The 19,150-nt window shown below is 39.3% G+C and overlaps 1 protein-coding gene across 2 annotated transcripts in view; it reads left to right on the forward strand.

Annotated features, from left to right (window-relative positions):
* The window catches only part of LOC140913108 (formin), a 246,752-nt gene extending 228,091 nt beyond the window's left edge, over positions 1–18,661 (forward strand). For both annotated transcript variants that reach the window (XM_073348842.1, XM_073348843.1), the window contains 2 exons: positions 13,658–13,742; positions 16,429–18,661. In XM_073348842.1, the coding sequence (XP_073204943.1) occupies positions 13,658–13,742; positions 16,429–16,473 (130 nt within the window). In that variant the 3' untranslated portion in view covers positions 16,474–18,661. The remainder of the gene's footprint in view (positions 1–13,657; positions 13,743–16,428) is intronic.
* The last annotated feature ends 489 nt before the right edge of the window (positions 18,662–19,150 follow it).

Consider the following 19,150-nt stretch of genomic DNA (forward strand, 5'->3'; position numbering starts at 1 on the left):
CCATGAAAATAAGTTAGCTGCTTGCAAAATATAGTTGAATTATTGTCTCTTTCCTGGACAAAATCTGCACATCGTTTAGGAATCCGAAACAGAGTTATAGATGTAGATATTAAAACTACATGTGTATAATAAATAAATGACTGTAGAGATATATGTAGAATTTTTTCAAAATAAATTCCCTGTATAGGGATACTTTCTCTTTCAGACATACCATTTCCTCCAGTGTTAGTATGTAACTATAATACCGTAAAATCTGCTTTGAAGATCACCTATTTGTAAAGAGAATCTGTCTAGAATGGCCACTTCCCCTTCATCCGCTACATATATTTTCATGTAAATGCACCATAATGCCAACCACATGTTGGGGACATTGAAGACTGTATTTTCCACAAGTCCAGTTATTTTATTGGCAGCTTTTTAATATGTACATCTGAATGTCCAAACTACAAAGTTTCTTCATACAGATCTTTTTCTTCTTTTTTCAAAAATTTCTCATGCTCATTAAATTGAAGAATACATTTTGAGTTACAAAGCAAACAATATTTTGTAATAACAAGCCAGTATCTCTCCAGATATATTTTATATTTAATTCTATTAAGAAACCCTTTGCACTGTCTTTTCTTGGATTGTTTGTGAGACTGCGACCATGCCCTGGACTGGGAAAATAAGTGGTAGGATGTGGCCCCAGAAGGCAAACTTATGAAGCACCCCAGTGTGCTCCGTTGCTGCCATTGTAGGACCCCTGGGCCGAAGCCTGGTAGACAGGAAGAGTCCAGGCTTCCCCTATAAGCCAGCCACAAGGGTGGCATAACCCCTGACCTTGAGTTAAGGAGAGTGAAGACATTGTAAGCCCTAAAGTAAGGGGGCTTTTTGGGTCCGGAGTTGGGCTGGACACTCCTTTTTTGCAGGACGTTGGACTTCTATATTTTCTTGAACTCTGTTACGCAGAAAAAGGGTGGACTTCAACAATGACCTGGACAGAGGGCCAAGTTACCAGCTACCAAAAGAGGGTGACCCCTGGTAGGGGATGCTAGAGACAGGGGAGAGTTGTAATCTGGGGGGACCTAACCACTAAGTGGTACCACCAGTCAGCCCAATCCTATCACAAGCTCAGCCTAGCAAAAAGAAGGCTGTGAGGTGGTATGATTGCTCTCAATAAATACATCATGGGTAAACACCTGGAAAGATAAAGAGATATTCAAACTAAAGAACAATGTTGGCGTGCACAAGAACAAATGGGTATACTCAGGCTGAAAATTAGAAGGTTTCTAACCATCAGAAGAGTGAGGTTCTGGAACAGCTTCCCAATAGTTTTGGGGGAAAAAACACTTAATTCATTTCAAGAGAGCAGGAAAAGTATATGTGTGGGACTGTATGTCAGGGTTGTTTATGGTGGTGTGGGGCAGGGTTGTGGGGCAGCCCTGGTTGTTCTTTCTGGTTTATGGCTTGCATTCTTAAAGCTCATGCGTCAGGGCTTCAGCCAGTCACCTGTAACAGTCAGAAAGGGATTCCTCCCCCTTTACCCCCCGCTCCCCCCCAAAATCTGATTTCCTTTTTTGTCTCCTTCCTCTGAAGCATCAGAGATGGTCACAGCTGGAGATGGGACATTGGACAGGGTGGGCCAGTGCTCTGAGGTGGCACCAAGCACTCTCTCTCCCATGCTAGGCTGGCTGGTTCTTGCTCACATGCTCAGGGTCTAACTGAGTGCCATATGTGGGATTAGGAAGGAATTATCAGGGCTTTTTGCCACCTTCTGTACCATGAAAGTCCGGGGCACTTGCTGGGATTATCTCGTTATAGCTCATTTAATTGTTGCCCCACCATTGCAGGAGGCCTTGATCCCTGGTGCACCTCAATCCCTTTTATTCTTTACCTGTGGCATATAATAATTTAGTCTTCTGTGGGCTGTAATACTAATTTTGGTTGCTGAGTTAGTGTAGGGGATGTTAGCCACTTGAGATACACAGGATGTCAGATTGGATGATTTGGGGGTCCCTTCTGGCCTTAAACAGTCCAATTCTATGACCAGTTTTGGTTTTCAGTTTCACTCAAAACACTAGTCCTTGTCCTAGCTGAGCATTAGCAAGTTATCTCTTGGAGTTTCACCCATGAAAGCAAGCACAATGGTAGTGTACATATTTTATTTTTAAAAATATTATCTTAACTACAAAAAGATTGCAATTAACATCCTTTACATGTTTCTCAAAAGTCATTTTTCAAAAAAAAAACCAATGAAATTTAATATGATGGTGATCCTACTTCTATATAGAGCCAAAAGCATTTAACAATTTAACTGACTGTACAAACTATTTCTCCTGGACATCCTATCTAATCTGTCCATAATTATCATGACACCCACACAGCACCAGTGGAATGGCATGGGGAAGTTGCTAATTAGCACTGAGCTGTGCTACATATTCATTTAGAACAAGAGCCAGATGAAACTTCAGTGAGAATTTAAGTAGGCTGAAGTTAATTATTCATGTTGTAATTTGCCTGGGAAGCATACCATGTGTAACACCAGACAAAAAAAGCACTAGGATTCTTGTGTTCAGGGCCAAGTGATTAGGACTTCAGGTTTACATCTCATCCAAAGAATCACAAAGCTAGACTCTGCTTAGCTTGTGAGGACTATTGGAATCACAGTGGAAGGTGATATGGCTTTAAGCTGTATGGTATTAATAGTTATTACAGGTTTGTAAAAAATGAATTCTATCTTATGATACTTTTATACTATCATGGTGCTCACAGTAAACTATGGATATCTTATTTATCAGCTTCTGATGGGGAAAACAGTTAAAATTATTATTTTCAATATTATGTGCAGTTTGTAGGCAAGTCATTTCAATGTCACTCACAATGTGTTCATCCCACCGATAGTGCAATCAGGCTTTGATCCTGATTAGAGCGGCTGAACATTACTGAAATACTGCTGGTTGGCATTTTATTAGACCTTCCACGTTGTCAGTGTGTTAATGACAGCATAACACATTGTCTCATGAATGCCACATATAGTTTCACAATATTACTGGAATCTGGCCTCCTTACAGTTTTTAGAAGATTGTACATTGCAAATCACATTTAAACTAAATATTACTATTTCCTCATGAGTTCTTAGGGTTTGAACAGTACGAATACCAGTGTCACTGCCATCTGTTCTACTGTAAAAAAGGGAAAGTGTTAGTGACGCTCTTCTCATTACTGGGGTAACCTTCTCCCTTCCCAGCTTTTCTTCACCTTCCACCCTCCACCCCATATAAGCTTCAGAGATACCGCTTTTTACTTCTGATCTCTTCCATGTTGTTCATACATTATCCAGAACAATGGATGGCAATCAGTGTGAGGTTCTACTTGTTGCTGTCTTTGTGACCGTGGTGACTGTTGTTTGTATTATGGTAGAACCCATTATGCTAGGCACAACACTGACGCACACGTGATGGTCTCTGCCCCAAATATCTTATCTAAATATATGATGGGAGGCAACAGGTGGAGACAAAAAATGGGATTATACTTAGTGTAATGAGCGGCAGCTGAGGTACACCAGTAGTTTAGCCATTGTCAAGTGTTTTATAGGCATCACAACCTAAGTGAGTTTTAAGGAGAGATTTGAAAGATGATAATTAGATTGCTTTGCCGATTTTTTTTTTTCAGGGCATTCCCCCCAGACATAAGGAGCAGCCTAGAAAACAGGTGAAGATGCTTGTGGGAAAATTTGACCAAAGGACATTAAAGGCTAGCATCATTCGCAGAGTGAAGTCGGAGTCTGACTGCTCTACATACTTCCCTTCACTCTCAAAGCTCTATCTGGTAGTTTGTGCATGAGTGAAGGGGGAAAAGGGAGCCAAATAGAGGGATGCAAAGAATGTTGTGATGTGGTCAAAGTGTTGAGTTTTGCATTTTTGCAGCAACATTTTGAATGGATTTAAGGGTGTCAAGATGGCATTTGTGTAGACCAGAAAGGAGGCGATTGCCATAGTCAAGATATAAGCTAATGAGGGCTTGTACCAGAATTTTAGCAGGATGAACAGAGGATGGATCTTAGAAATGTTTTGCAGGAAGAGCTGTCAGAGTGGATATGGTTTAGAGTGAGGGACAAGAGAAAGAGGATGCACAGATTACAGGCCTGAGTGGCAGGGAGGATAGTGTTGGTGTCCACAGAATATGAGAAAATGGTGTGTGCCTTCCTTGCAAGGTCCTCCGTCAGAATTCCTGTTCCTGAAAGAAAAAATAGGTATTCTCTGTTGCTCTTCTGCACCTGCTGTTTCCCGGTACATAAAATTATATTTTCTCCTCTTGGCTACAGAGTGAAGTCTGTTGTGTTGTCATATTTAACCCATATTCAGATGAACCGGCAACAGAGGATGTGGAAGTAACAGCATGCCTTACAGCAGTAGATCCTTAAAGAAATTAAAAATAGGCTATCTGCATCAGCAATTTTAGGATTGGAGACAAACTTCATCGGCCTAGACAGACAAATACTATATATGACTATATTCTTTTATTGGTTTCATAAAATATAGTATGGACATATTTAAAATTCAGCTTACAGTATATAAAATCTAGATAAATGTTGCAAATATGTCAATTTTCATTATATAAAAACCCATGATATACTGTGAAATGGTCAGTTTTGTAAAATTTAACCAGGTGTAATATACTGTCTAACCCAGTGGTTCTTAACCTGGGGTGCACACATCCCCTGCGGGTGCGAGATGCCCTTTCTGGGGGTGCGAGACATGCCAGATTTTTTTAGAAGGTAAATCATTGAAAACACAAATTAAGCACAGGCACATAAGTACAACTACTTTGTTTCATCAAACCTATGTATTTATTAACATTATACATTTTTAACGATGACTGTAATATACAAACAAAAAAATATATTTAGGTTTAAAGAACTGACCTACTTCAACGATTTTTGATAAGGGGTGCAAGAACATATTTTGAGAACCAAAGGAGTGCAGGCTGCAGTAAAAGTTAAGAATTCTAACCTGTACATTACTTTAAATGTGTGCACTAAATTTTATGAACTTTTGAACAGGAATAGTGTCATCTACTGACTAGTAGCAGCAGTGGAAAGAAGGGAATGCACAGTCCTGTTAATTCACAGTAAGAGTTGTGGAGGGGGAGCAGTGGATTCTGCTCAGAAATTCATGAAGTCCTGAGAGACTGTGGCTATGCCCTGCTCCCCACCCCACCCCCACCCCGCCCGCTCAACCCTTGAATGCCAGCAGAGCCCTGACAACATGGAGCAGGTGTAGAGAGAATTGCATGGGCTCAGGAAAGAGGAAAACATGCTGTGTTTGCTTCTATTGTATCTTTGGGTTTTAGAGTCACAGAGGGGAGCATAGGGGTGAGTGGTGATAATAGCAACCTTTCTCCTCCCAGCCCTTGTTTGCTCCTGTGGAGATGGAAGTTGTTTTTGTGAGCTTATGGAGAAAACATTTTAAATATGTAAAATACTATGTTTAGTTTTACGTTTGTATTCCCTACAATTACTGAATAACAAATTATGTTTTTAATGAAAAATAAAGGCCAAATTTTACAGCAGTGGCCTCTGATTTTGGTGCCTCAATTATTTGGGCACCTTGGTCTGATTTTCAGAGATGCTGAACACCCAGAACTCCCAACTAGAAGCGCAGGTGTGACTTTATTTCACATTACTTGGGGTAACTCAAAAGAGTTTCAGGTAAAATAATGGAATCATGATTTATCCGTTTAAAAATATGTAGCTCCATTTTTGTCACTTTCATCAGTTTTGTTTTTCAAAGTAATGTGCCAGAGTTTAAAGGATTGTTTAATATTAGTTTTATATGTATATTATATTTATGTATGTTATTAAATATAATATACATTTATAAATATATTATTCCTCCTGTATTCATTAGGATAATTTGATTTCTCTTGCTCAGAGATGACTGATAGTTCTTCCTTCGAACAGATTCACATTACAGCTGGTCAGATTTTGTGATTTTAACCAACTTGCATTCCTTAAAGTTTCCTCTTTTCTTAAAACACACAGAAGTATGTTTAATGTCTAGACATGAGCTGTGTCATTCATTGATTAATTCTGCCCAAACATAGAATATGTAAGAAAAGATATTAAACCTTTTATCATGAAATGTGGTTTTCACAATTCAGTGTTCCAATGTGAAGCCCCAACAAAAACAAATCTTTTTCTGTGGTTTCCACATAGTACTGATTTTTGACTTGCAGATATATGCTTGTGATTGGGTGAATAATAGACTATATGGGCTTCCTGTTAGAATGGCAAAAATAGAACGGGATAAAAAATAAACAGCCAGTTAGTGGAAGAAGCACATTAAAATTACTTTCACCATGGTTGCTGATCCAGACAGACAGATCTGCTTGGCCTGATGGTGTGTTGTTAAATTACAGGTGCAATTGTCGTAGAATGGTCTGGTATGCTGTAGAAGGGGGGGCAGTTCTACTTCCTGTGAAAGTACTGAAAGGACTGCTATGGACTGCAGTGAGAGCTGGAGAGGAAGGGAAAATACTGAAAGAGAAAAACAGTGAAAAACTCTCATAACTCAGTCCTCTGTGAAGAGGCTCAACTTTCAGACTGTTTTACAATTATTAATACTTAGTCTTCTGTCCCCCTTGGGTATGTCCATACTGCAATGTAAGACCGGGGTAGTAGAACTCAAGTTAACAGCGTCTGAGATGGTTAATGTGGGGCTTGAGCATCTATACTCATTTATAACCCCAGGTTAGGAATTACTGAATCTTGGGTCCCAAACTGGGGCTTAACTGTCTGCACTGCATCATATAGGCCCAAGTCCAACCACCCATATCCCAAACTGCTAGTGCCTTCCCAAAACATTGGCCGGTCTAGTCCTCTGTTCATGGTGCAGTATGGGAAGACTTGACTGCCCACCAAACTTGACTGTCCAGAGGACAACAAAGGTAGGCCCATGTCATTGTGGGATTCTGTTGCTGGACTCACAGAGCACAAGTCCAGTAGGACTGTGTCTACACAGCAAATCAACAGGGCTTGAACTCTGGGTACAGTTTGGCTCAGGGTCAGACCTTCCACCTCTGTGGGTCCTGGGACCTTGTGGCCGAGCCCTGGGTTAGCACAATTTGTAGACGAAGGAGGGGGAGGTTAGGCTTGAGCCTGTGTTCAAACCTCTGGCTTGCATTGCAGTGTAGACATATCCCTTGAGACACACAGTCCCCAGACTGTTTATGAAAGGTAAATTATCACTTTTATTGACATGTCATAACAGCAAGAACCCACCCGCAAATCAGAAATACTAAACAAGAAATGCCGCATCCAATTTAACAAAAATGTACAGTGCTGCCCTTGCAAGGTAGCTAAACCTCTCTCTCTTTTTTGTTGGGGACTTCCTGCTTGGGATGGATTGGCAGATCAATACCCCCACATTGCCTCACACGGTGTTAACAGAGAGGTGCCGCTGTGTCCATCAGCAGGGCACCTCTTATGGTGTCTCAGTCTCCGTCACGGCTTCTCCACCATTTCCGCTGTCTGTGGACACCCGCATCGCTCCTGGACCACGGCATCCTCTTCAGGGCACGGCCCTCTGGCTGTGCCCCAACTCCATTGTTTCCTGCCTTCTGGGGGAACCAGCAGTCATTCGCCTGGCTTCTCGCCACAGTGGCAAATTGCAGCCCCTAGTGCCCCTCGCTCAGGGGAAAACGGCAGTCCTTTGCCTGCCCACTTCCTTCGGCGGCCAGTGGAGCAAAGGTGGGGGCCTAGGCCTGCCTTTTGGCCCCAACCCAGGGACCCTATAGCTGGCAGCTGCTCACTGCCTCTCCTTCTCCTCTGCCACTACCTGCTGTTCTTGGGTCACTTCCCTATAGCCCCAGCACCTACTCGGCCCCTGTATCAAGGCCACAGTCTGGGAGCCAGCCAGACTGGAGCTCCACTTGCTCCCCTGACCCTGCCCAGCACTGCTCTGTCCCAGGTACTTCTCTCTACAGGCAGCCAGTCCTTCCCCCTCAAGCTGCAAGGAGAGATGCAGCTCATCTCTGCCCTGCAGCCTTTCTTATACAGCCCAGCCTGGCCCTGATTGGCTGCTTCTAAGCCTTCCTCTGATTGGCTGGGTTCTGCACCGCCACTCTAAGTGCTGCTATTAACCCTTTGCCAGCCAGTGAGGGCAGTTGCCCCATCACACCCCATTATCACATCTACCTGGTTATTTTAGTTCATTCATGATTTTCCTACTGCTTAGGGAGTTCTTTGGCTGTCAGATCCTGCCCCGCCCCCCATATCCAGGTTGATGACTCATTTAACACGACAAACAAGTGAGCTCAAATAACAAGACAAAGTGGGCACCTATTCATTTTATTTGTTTATTTGGTAAGCCGCACAACCTGTTCATTCTCCAGTGACTCTCAAGCAGGCTGAGACCCCTTATATTATTAATCTTGTCAAACCACATTAGTAATGTTTTCTAGAAGTCCTCTTCAGCTGTTTTTCTGGCCATCCTATTGAACAAAAGGGTTATAGACTCCTCCCCTACTCTCAGGAATACCTTTTCCTTTCATCTGATCTCTGTAAAGTGTACAATATTAAACTGACCATCTTCATTAGTACTTAATATCACTGCAGTTACTGTCCGACAAGTAAAAAGGGATATTTAGTGGGATTTATTTGTTTAACTTCCAGTTTGACATTCTGTTGCCTGACTTTTGTTTTATTGTAAATTGAGAACAAGTAATTGGCAAACAGTTAAAATAAGCAAGGAAGTTTGTACTTTTATAGGAAGGAGTACAGCAATTTAAGTCTATATAAATTCTCATAAACTGCATTTAACTTCTTAAAGGACTTGCTTTATGACACATTAAATAGTTTATTTTACGGTGATTAAAAATAATAGTATGTGGTATGATATTCCTGCAAATCGGTTATTTACATAGTATCTCCACTTAAGACAATGACAGACAATAATTAAGAGTTTATTCCTGTCTATGCAAATGAACTTTATCTCTAGTTTTACTTTTTGTGTATCATACTAATCTCTGAGCCAAATCACACAAGCCATGTACTTCACTTACTACTTATTTGTAGCATTTTAGCTGGAAAGAATTTCAGATACTATTTCATGATCATTACATTCATCATACAAGTGGCAACAACATTTCTGTTCACACCAAGTGAAGAGAGCAGAAAATGGACACAATAAGCGGAGAAAGGGTGGTGCTGCATATTTTATTTATAACATCCGTGCAGCTGTAAGCATAACTGGCTAATTAAGCTTGCCTAGTAATCAGTCTGACTTGTGCTTATAGCCACGTATTATGTGTGTGTTTATTTGGGTATTCTATTAAAAAAAAAAAAAAAAAAGGGTGGTTCCCGTGGTACACACATGCTACTTTAGAGGTTCATACAGCTCCAAAGTGTATTGTAAATATTGGTAATTTTTTCTGGAAAGCTGCCAGAACTTTAAATAGGCAAAGGTGTTTTCCCATTTTCAGATTTATTTTATTTTTTTAAAAGTGGAATATATAAGTGGGACGAGGGATTAGACAATAGCTGCCTTCAGCTAACTCTCTTTTGCATTGTTAGTTTTCACTTCATTTTATTTTAGCCAATTTTAGGCTAGTATTTCAACACACTAGTAGCAGTATCATTTCCAAGAGTAGGTGGGGTCTGCTATTATTTATAAAGCCTCTTCACAGTGTGGTTACTTTACTGATCTAATTACTGAACTAACCACTTTCTTATAACTAGGGCAACTCAATTTAAAAAATAATGAATAGTTAAGTCTGTCTTAAATTTTTTCTTGTGGTGCTGAGACTCCATGCTAATCCTTACCTGTCACACATTCACGAACCTATAGTGCACACCAGCAGGATCTACACAGACCAATGAATGCACAACACATTAGTGTGCTTTAGAAATCATGGCCCCATAGTGCATATTACAGCATCATGTGGACAAGCCCTTTGTTTCATAAAAGTGAGATGGTAAGCAACATATTATTCTGTTTCAACTAGACAATCTTTTCAGTTCTGCACTAATATCAGACAGGTAAGCATTAGCAGGTATAGTAGAACCTCCTTTACAAAAACCTTCGGGAATAGAGGCTGTTTGTAACTCTGAAATGTTCATAACTCAGAAAAAAACATTATAGTTGTTCTTTCAAAAGTTTACAGCTGAACGTTGACATAATACAGCTTTGAAACGTTACTATGCAGAAGAAAAATGCTGCTTTCAACCATCTTAATTTAATTGAAACAAGCACAGAAACAGTTTCCTTCCATTGTCAAGCCTTTTTTTTGTTCACTTTTTTAGTAGTTTACATTTAGCACAGTTCTGCACTGTATTTGCTTTGTGTGTGTGTGTGTGCGTGTCCTTGCTGCTGTCTGATTGTGTACTTCCTGTTCTAGATGAGGGGTGTGGTTGACCTGTCAGTTAGTAACCCTGGTGTTCCGAACTCTGAGCTTCTACTGTAGTCTCAGCACCATAAGTGCATCATTTAAGATGACCTTACTTATTCATGATTTTTTATCTTGAGTTTATCATCTCCAAGATTCTCTGTGGTTAAGGTGTTCGCTCAGTTTTATTTTGTAGTTGTTTGGAAAAAGCCCATAGTGTCAGTACAACAACCATAACTGCAGGGAGGGAGAGAAATTTAGGACTTGCCTAAATAGGTGGTCCAAAATGAGGGCGTTCGTAGAATCCTGAACATCCCAGTTTGGTCCTACTGAATCTAAACATAGTAACTGCCTTTAAAAACTGAGGGGCACTTCTTTGCCATTATAACCTTTGCAGTTATGAGATGTGTACTCTCCAATGACTAGCAGTCATCTTGTCATTAAAAAGCAAAGCTCATTTGCGATCTGAGAGTTGTGAAGAGGTGACCTAGGGAGCATGTTAAAAGTTCAATAACTTGTAGACATCCGGACATGCTAATAAAATAAGTATTATAGTTTATAAGAACAAAAGGTATCACTAAAACTGTAAACAAACTTGATATTGTGTAAACCAAACCTCATATCAGTCTAACTTAAGGTGTTTCTATCGCGTCTATCAACACAGAATGTAAGTGGTGTTGGAAGTAAGGCTTCTTAAAAGTAACTTCACTGTTCCCTCATGCTCTTAGGCATTCGCAAGGAAAAAAAGAAGTTCCAAATGCTAACAATTGTCCAACAGAAGCTTCCAAAATACATAGTTCAAACAAGGAATGTTATGTTTTAAAAATGAATTAGACACTGATAAACACTGCAACATATTTATTAACATATTTTAATAAAAATGTTAGGAATCCCAATTGCTGCTGGAGGAATGCACTACACAGTGGTACAAGAGGGAAGGAAGTCCATGTCAGTAATTGCAGAACTAATCCACATTACTTCTTGCTTTACATGGAAAATTCTTCCAAAATTTAGTGTGTCAAAGGCAGTTTGAACTGGTTTTGGTATTTTAAATACTTTATTGGCTGGGCACAGAAACAGGAAAAATTAAGTAAAAGGAGAAGGTAAAATTGGTCAGTATGACAGTGCCAAGAACTCTAAAGTTTATAAGAAAAAACTGTTTCGGTGTATGGTCGTGGAAATTGGGTTGTCTTTTTGTAATCAAAATGTACTTGCAATTTCCTTTCCTCTTGGACTTTCCAGACTAAAGTATAAACCAAGTGTCTACACCCTCCGAGCGTTAGTGATATGGAAAGTTGGAAGGGTACAATCTCTGGGATGGGGTGTAGGGGAGGTTAATAGAAAAAAGTGCAGTTTTGTGTAGAGAAAACTGTCTGATTTCACAGGATAACATTAAAATCAGATTTCATAAGCACATGTTTTAATGGCCAGTATCAGACAAATCGTGCTTGAGGGGGAAAAAAATCCTTCGTGATCTCTTTCTCCTAAAGTCCCTGTGTGTTCGTTTCCCTTCTCCCTCTGCTGCTCTCAGCAGACTGGCTTGCAACCTTTGTCTGATATCAGACCAGCAGGCTCTAGCCAAGACCCTCTCCTCACTTGCCTTCTGCACTCCCTTCTCTACTTCAGTGAGATTGATCACTTGATAGCATTTCAGACTTTTCCCTGTGTATGTTCAGTAAGGAAAAACCTAGCAGGCCATTTTAATTTCAGTTTTTTCCTACAGAGGTTTCATGTTTATCACAGCAAACAGTAAGTTTAATATTTTCTGTGACAGCTCTGAAAATAATAGTTATGAGAAGACAGATTAATTTAAAATCCACTTAAGAGGTACCAAAATGTACACAAATGATCAGCCAGCTAGCATGTGTTTTGTTTTTAGAATAGTGATATCCTCTTGCCTGTGTGTTATAACTGCTCTACGGTGTGGGGAGGAGTTCTCTAAAACCTGGCTCCTTCTAAGAGAACCACATGGACGAATCCCCCCACCCACACAATGTGCCACTGATTTCGGTGGGGCTCCACGTGAGTGTGGGGGCTTGCCCGTGTGCATTGCATAGCAGGATCAGGGCCTAAGTCCTTCCATTTTTTATTTTCCTCTCTGGTTGAGAATTCATTTACATCTGCTGCTCTAATATTTTAGTAGGTGCAACTGAACAAATTTTAGTTAATAACTGTCAAGGTTCCTCCCCCACTCTGAACTCTAGGGTACAGATGTGGGGACCTGCATGAAAAATCTCCTAAGCTTATCTTTACCAGCTTAGGTCAAAACTTCCCCAAGGTACAAAATATTCCACCCGTTGTCCTTGGACTGGCCGCTACCACCACCAAACTAATACTGGTTACTGGGGAAGAGCTGTTTGGACGCATCCTTCCCCCCAAAATACTTCCCAAAACCCTGCACCCCACTTCCTGGACAAGGTTTGGTAAAAAGCCTCACCAATTTGCCTAGGTGACCACAGACCCAGACCCTTGGATCTTAAGAACAATCCTCCCAACACTTGCACCCCCCCTTTCCTGGGAAATGTTGGATAAAAAGCCTCACCAATTTGCATAGGTGACCACAGACCCAAACCCTTGGATCTGAGAACAATGAAAAAGCATTCAGTTTCTTACAAGAAGACTTTTAATAAAAATAGAAGTAAATAGAAATGAAGAAATCCCCCCTGTAAAATCAGGATGGTAGATATCTTACAGGGTAATTAGATTCAAAAACATAGAGAACCCCTCTAGGCAAAACCTTAAGTTACAAAAAAGATACACAGACAGAAATAGTTATTCTATTCAGCACAATTCTTTTCTCAGCCATTTAAAGAAATCATAATCTAACACATACCTAGCTAGCTTACTTACTAAAAGTTCTAAGACTCCATTCCTGGTCTATCCCCGACAAAGACCAGCATATAGACAGACACACAGACCCTTTGTTTCTCTCCCTCCTCCCAGCTTTTGAAAGTATCTTGTCTCCTCATTGGTCATTTTGGTCAGGTGCCAGCGAGGTTACCTTTAGCTTCTTAACCCTTTACAGGTGAGAGGAGCTTTCCCCTGGCCAGGAGGGATTTCAAAGGCGTTTACCCTTCCCTTTATATTTATGACAATAACACTGGCTCATTATTTAGACTAGATGTTGCTGTTCGTCTTTGCCTTGTGTTCCTTTAGACCCATCATTCACTGAGCAATGCTCTTAAAGAAACCAGAGATGGTGGTTGATGCATGTGTAAGTATACCAGTCAGATATAAAACAGTTTTGTTTTCTTGTGTCTAATAGTATATTTTTTGGTGTATTTTGTTTCAGACTGAAAGAGGCTCAGCAATTCGTAAGCAAGTTAACTGAAGAGAAAAAGGTTGAAACAAAGAAAATCAATCCCATGGCTAGTCTGGTATGATATATTCTTCAGCCATAACCCACTGAGAAACTGTGCTTTACATTTCTCGTCGAAGTGTTGCTAGTAGCATGCATGTTTAATCAGTGGGAAAGCAGCAAACTGATAATTGGTCCAGGGGGAAAATCTTTAAGGTCTCGCCTACGGTGGTGTAACAACTGAGTTTAGAAATGCGGTTTAAACCTTATTTAAAGCCTCTTGTGGCCAACTCTGGCTGTAACATGGTTTGAACAGCAAAGTATGGAAGAAGCCACTATTCTTGTCTCTTTCTCACAGGTCTCTGTGCCTTTTTCCCTGCCACCCTTTAGAATGCTCTATCCAGACATATTCAAAAAGCCCCCTCCTTGTTTTGATTCAAACCTCTCCTAAAGGCTCTCTTCTGACATCTCCCCTTGTTAAGTGAGGGGGGAATTTTTTTAAAAATTAACAGCCCAACATCATATCATTTACCCTTGTCCTTTCTGGCCACTTCTTTGTTTATGACAGGAACAGTAACAGCCGTGTTAGTCTGTATTCGCAAAAAGAAAAGGAGTACTTGTGGCACCTTAGAGACTAACCAATTTATTTGAGCATGAGCTTTCGTGAGCTACAGCTCACTTCATCGGATGCATACCGTGCAGCTTCCACGGTATGCATCCGATGTCCACGGTATGCATCCGATGAAGTGAGCTGTAGCTCACGAAAGCTCATGCTCAAATAAATTGATTAGTCTCTAAGGTGCCACAAGTACTCCTTTTCTTTGTTTATGAGCCTTATTTTTTGTTGTACCTTGTCAAATTTACACTGTGTTGTCTTTGGGCAGGAACTGAGCGTTATCTGTTTTTTTTTGTGAGGCACTTAGGCTTGAGCAAAATTATCTTAATATGCATAGGCCTAAAGCATACTGGCCAGCGAAACCACAGCTAAGAATCATGTTTGGCCACAGTAACCATGCTTAAGAATAGTTTTTAAACTGTGTTGTTACATAGGTCTAAAACTGATCAAGAATATGGGATGTAGTAAATAGGATGAAATTCAATAAGGACAAATGCAAAGTACTCCACTTGGGAAGGAACAATCAGTTGCACACATACAAAATGGGAAATGACTGCCTAGGAAGGAGTACTGCAGAAAGGGATCTGGCGGTCATAATGGATCGCAAGCTAAATATGAGTCAACAGTATAACACAGTTGCAAAAAAAATCAAACATCATTCTGGAATGTATTAGCAGGAGTGTTATAAGCAAGACATGAGAAGGAATTCTTCCACTCTACTCCGTGCTGATTAGGCTTTAATTGTGTCCAGTTCTGGGCACCACACTTCATGAAGGATGTGGACAAATTGGAGAAAGTCCAGGGAAGAGCAACAAAAATGATTAAAGATCTAGAAAACATGACCAATGAGGGAAGATTGAAAAATTTGGGTTTGTTTAGTCTGGTGAAGAGAAAACTGAGGGGGGACATGATAACAGTTTTCAAGTACATTAAAGGTTGTTATAAGGAGGAAGGAGAAAAATTATTCTCCTTAACCTTTGAGGATAAGACAATAAACAATGGCTTTAAATTGCAGCAAGGGCAATTTAAGTTGGACATTAGGAAAAACTTCCTAACTGTCAGGGTGATTAAGCACTGGAATAAATTGCCTGGGGAGGTTGGAGATTTTAAGAGCAGGTTAGACAAACAGCTGTCAGGGATGGTCTAGATCAGGGGTGGGCAAACTTTTTGGCCTAAGGACCACATCTGGATATAGAAATTGTATGGTGGGCCATGAACACTCACAAAATTGGGGTTGGGGTTGAGGGCTCTGGCTAGGGTGGGGGCACCGGGTGGGGCCAGAAATGAGGAGATCAGGGTGTGGGAGGGGGCTTTGGGCTGGGGTGTGGGGGGCATGGCGGGGGGCGAGCAATATATAATAATTCTCTTCTCCAAAATCTGATTAGCATTTTTGGTACGTTTCCATTCTAATAATTTTGGACACATGGAAGTAAGTGGAATATTGTCACAAACTGCACTGAGATTTTTGTTTTGTTTTTTTAAAGAGAGAACATTCAAACATTTTAGTTGACCTGTTAACTGTGTACTTCTACCTTTTCAAGATCAGAGCAACAGCAGCAACAATTGCTTTTAACTTGTTCTGCCTCAAGAAATTTCACTTCATTTCTCAGGAGACGCTTCCTTACTTCCAACTCTCAAAAAACCCTCCTGTCAATCAATGTAGCAATGCCCATGCAGCTGAGCAAATTAAGCTTTTCTTTCCTACTGCCCACAATGGGCTTCTATGAGGGTCAGCTTTGAAAGCAGAATGGAAGAAGCTATTAAAATCATACATTTGGTATGCACTATTTTGAAATGTTTCCAACTTTCTGCAGCAGCATTGATCTTTGCAAAATGTCTTGTTTGTATTTAAAGTGACTGACTCCTTAAAGACATATAGTACTAGTTAAATTCATAGACAAGCATGTATGGGGTCTGATAGTTGAGCATCGTGTGTTGAAAGAAATGACAAACTACAGAATAGATTAGAGATTTATGGTACGGCACTCGAGGAGTTAATTTTCTGGAGGGAAAAAAAGGCTCCAGTCTACTATGACTGGTTTGCTACTCCTCAGTTCAGTGTTCTAGACCACATGCTTGTTGCAATTTGAGAACAGATGGAAAATTAAAGACAAGAATGATAATAAAGCTCTTTTTTCCTGAACAACAGAAAGAAAAACTACGTCAGAAGGAAGCCAGTGTGACCACTAACTGAAAGAAGATCCATGAAAATAATGACAGTGTGACTTAATACCTTGCATGATGCTTTACTATGCCCGTTCCCCAGGGAGCACCTTATGTTAATGTTATGGAGTTCTGCTTTTCTCATCTCTCTGAGACAATCCACTAAAGACTTTCCAATCCCTTATAAAGAGTTTGCTCATTCAGTAGAGGAGGCACTAAGAAGCTGTTTACAGGCGAATTTATGAAGGGTTTTATATAACTCTTCCTTACCTGGCTTAAAATGCAATTCTTTTCTAAATGGTTATTTGAAGTACTCTATGCATAGTGCACTAATGCGGAAAAGATAAAATCAGGATTTTGGATGTTGAATTAAGTAACAGTTAACAACCTCTATATTGCTTACTTTAGCTTCATGTAGATTACCACAGAGGTACAGTTCAACTCATGAGAGGCTATTCTATCATAAGAGTTTAGACCTCACTATTAACTGAGGGCAACATTGATTCTAAATCATGTTTGATAGTCTAAATAAGTATTAAATTCATTTTGTTAAAACTAATGCAAGTTTATTATAATTAATGTATTCTGTATTTTATTACAATTATTTTTATAGAAAACTCAGTCTATGCCATATGCATTGAAATAGGAATAATATTTTGCACATGTGGAGAGAGAAATAGCTTCAGATTCTGTTGTCTTATAATATGTAGATGATATAACTGGCAAATTATTTTTATGGTTTTGACTTGATGTTTCTTACATGTTCTTCATGTTGCCTGATTCAAAAAGAGAAAGGACAGAAGCATTTTTAATTCAAATTATCGATGCCATAAGATAATTATTTGTCATCATTCATCTAACTGTAGTGCAAAACACATCTCCATAAAGTCATATATTTACTGCTAAATTTCTGGCTTTAAATTCTATTGAAGCTCATATTCTTTAAAAATAAGCACCTCACTATAAAACATATTACACAGCCTTCTCTTGTCTCCCCATATATTTATATCTGTATGTATAAGACAAATATGTACTCTACTATGTTAGCATTTGAGGAGGAAGTAAGAGAATCTTGCTATCATCTTGTCATAATATAACCACTCTTTGTGAAGTATCATTTAGGGCCTGAACCCATGAACTGCTGAGTGCCCTGAGCTCCACTGGTATTTTCAGGCACTCATTACATCACAGGATTAGGTTCTTAGAAAGAGAGATCCTTGCAGCAGACAAAGTTTCAAGGTAGAATAAAAATAGTGAATATTAAAAATAAATAGAACTTTTGTTTTAGACCAGCAATAGACTGCAACTAAACACGCAGTTGGGTAGGGATCTTATAAAGAAAACTTTCCACAGTTACTAAATTGTAAAAACCTTCTGACTACTAGGGTCATTACAATATATGACCAATACAAACAAAATAATGATAAAGCAAAAAGTATAGGACATACAGTAAGGAAAATATTAATCCCTTGGCATGGTAGTTGAAAAGAATATACATGAAAGAAATATATTGGATTATCTACATAGCAAATGAGATGCAATAACAATAAGTATGAAGCAAGATTGATAAGGTGGTTGTATATTTATTAAAGAAAACAATAGTTGTATCACCCCTATTTATGTTTCTCATTTGGAGAGTCCTGAACAAATAGAGTTAAGGGAGGTAAGATAGCCTTATATATTTTGGAATTTTAGCTGCTGTTGATAGACTTAATATGTGTAAATATGCTACCAATGAAAACAAATTGAATATGGATCAATGGAGGTAAATAGATTCATGGGGAGAAGGTGTTCCCTCAGTTAGCATGGAAATTTGCGAGAACATTCGAGCGCTAGCAATATGGTGGTACTATTTTTCCGATGGAAGGAAAGCAAATTCCAAAGATCAAAATTTTCTGTCTTCCATCAAACCAAGCACAAACATAAGTGAAATGCATCTACTTTGGCAATCAGCATTAAAGATATACAATATAAGCGATATACAACATAAGCAATAGTGCTCATACAAGCCAAAGATTAGAGAACAGCAGTAGGCAAGACGATTTTGATGAGTCTCTAAGCAAACTACTGTACTGAATATTGTTCTGTACCTGTCAAAAAATTCTGGAATATTCTTATTAGAGCTAGATGGGAATTTTCTGACAAAACATTTTTCATCAAAAAATACAAATTAATCAAAACAGAAAATCTTCTTGGGAAAAGATTGCTTTCAACGTATCTCCTGGTGTGAAAAATAGTTTTGTAATTGTCAAAATTTTCCATTTCAACGTTTTTTAAATGAAATGTTTAAATTTGGGGTTCAAAATGACTTTTTGTTTAGAAATAGTGGTTAATTTATACTTTAAAAACATTAAATAAAAATTGAAACTAAATGTTTTAAATTTATATAAATGAAACCTTTCAATTGGTGCCATCTGAATTTTTTTCTAATTCTTGGTTCATGAAGTTTTTTGAGATTTTTGACATTTTGTCCCAATTTGGGGAGAAATTTTTTTTCAAAATCTCAGAATTTCTCACGATGGGAAAACCAGTTCAGTTTTCCACCCAGTTCTAATTGTAATTATTTTTTTTCCCCTGAAGAGGGCGATTATGTTTCAAACTTCCACCCTTTTATTACTAGCGGGATTACTACTAGATTAAATGGAAAAGAACATCTAGTTCATTTGATCCATTCCCCTGCTCAGGATTTAATGACTTTTGTAAGCCTT

The sequence above is a fragment of the Lepidochelys kempii genome, chromosome 6 (genome assembly GCF_965140285.1).
Source record: "Lepidochelys kempii isolate rLepKem1 chromosome 6, rLepKem1.hap1, whole genome shotgun sequence".
Lineage (NCBI taxonomy): Eukaryota > Metazoa > Chordata > Testudines > Cheloniidae > Lepidochelys > Lepidochelys kempii.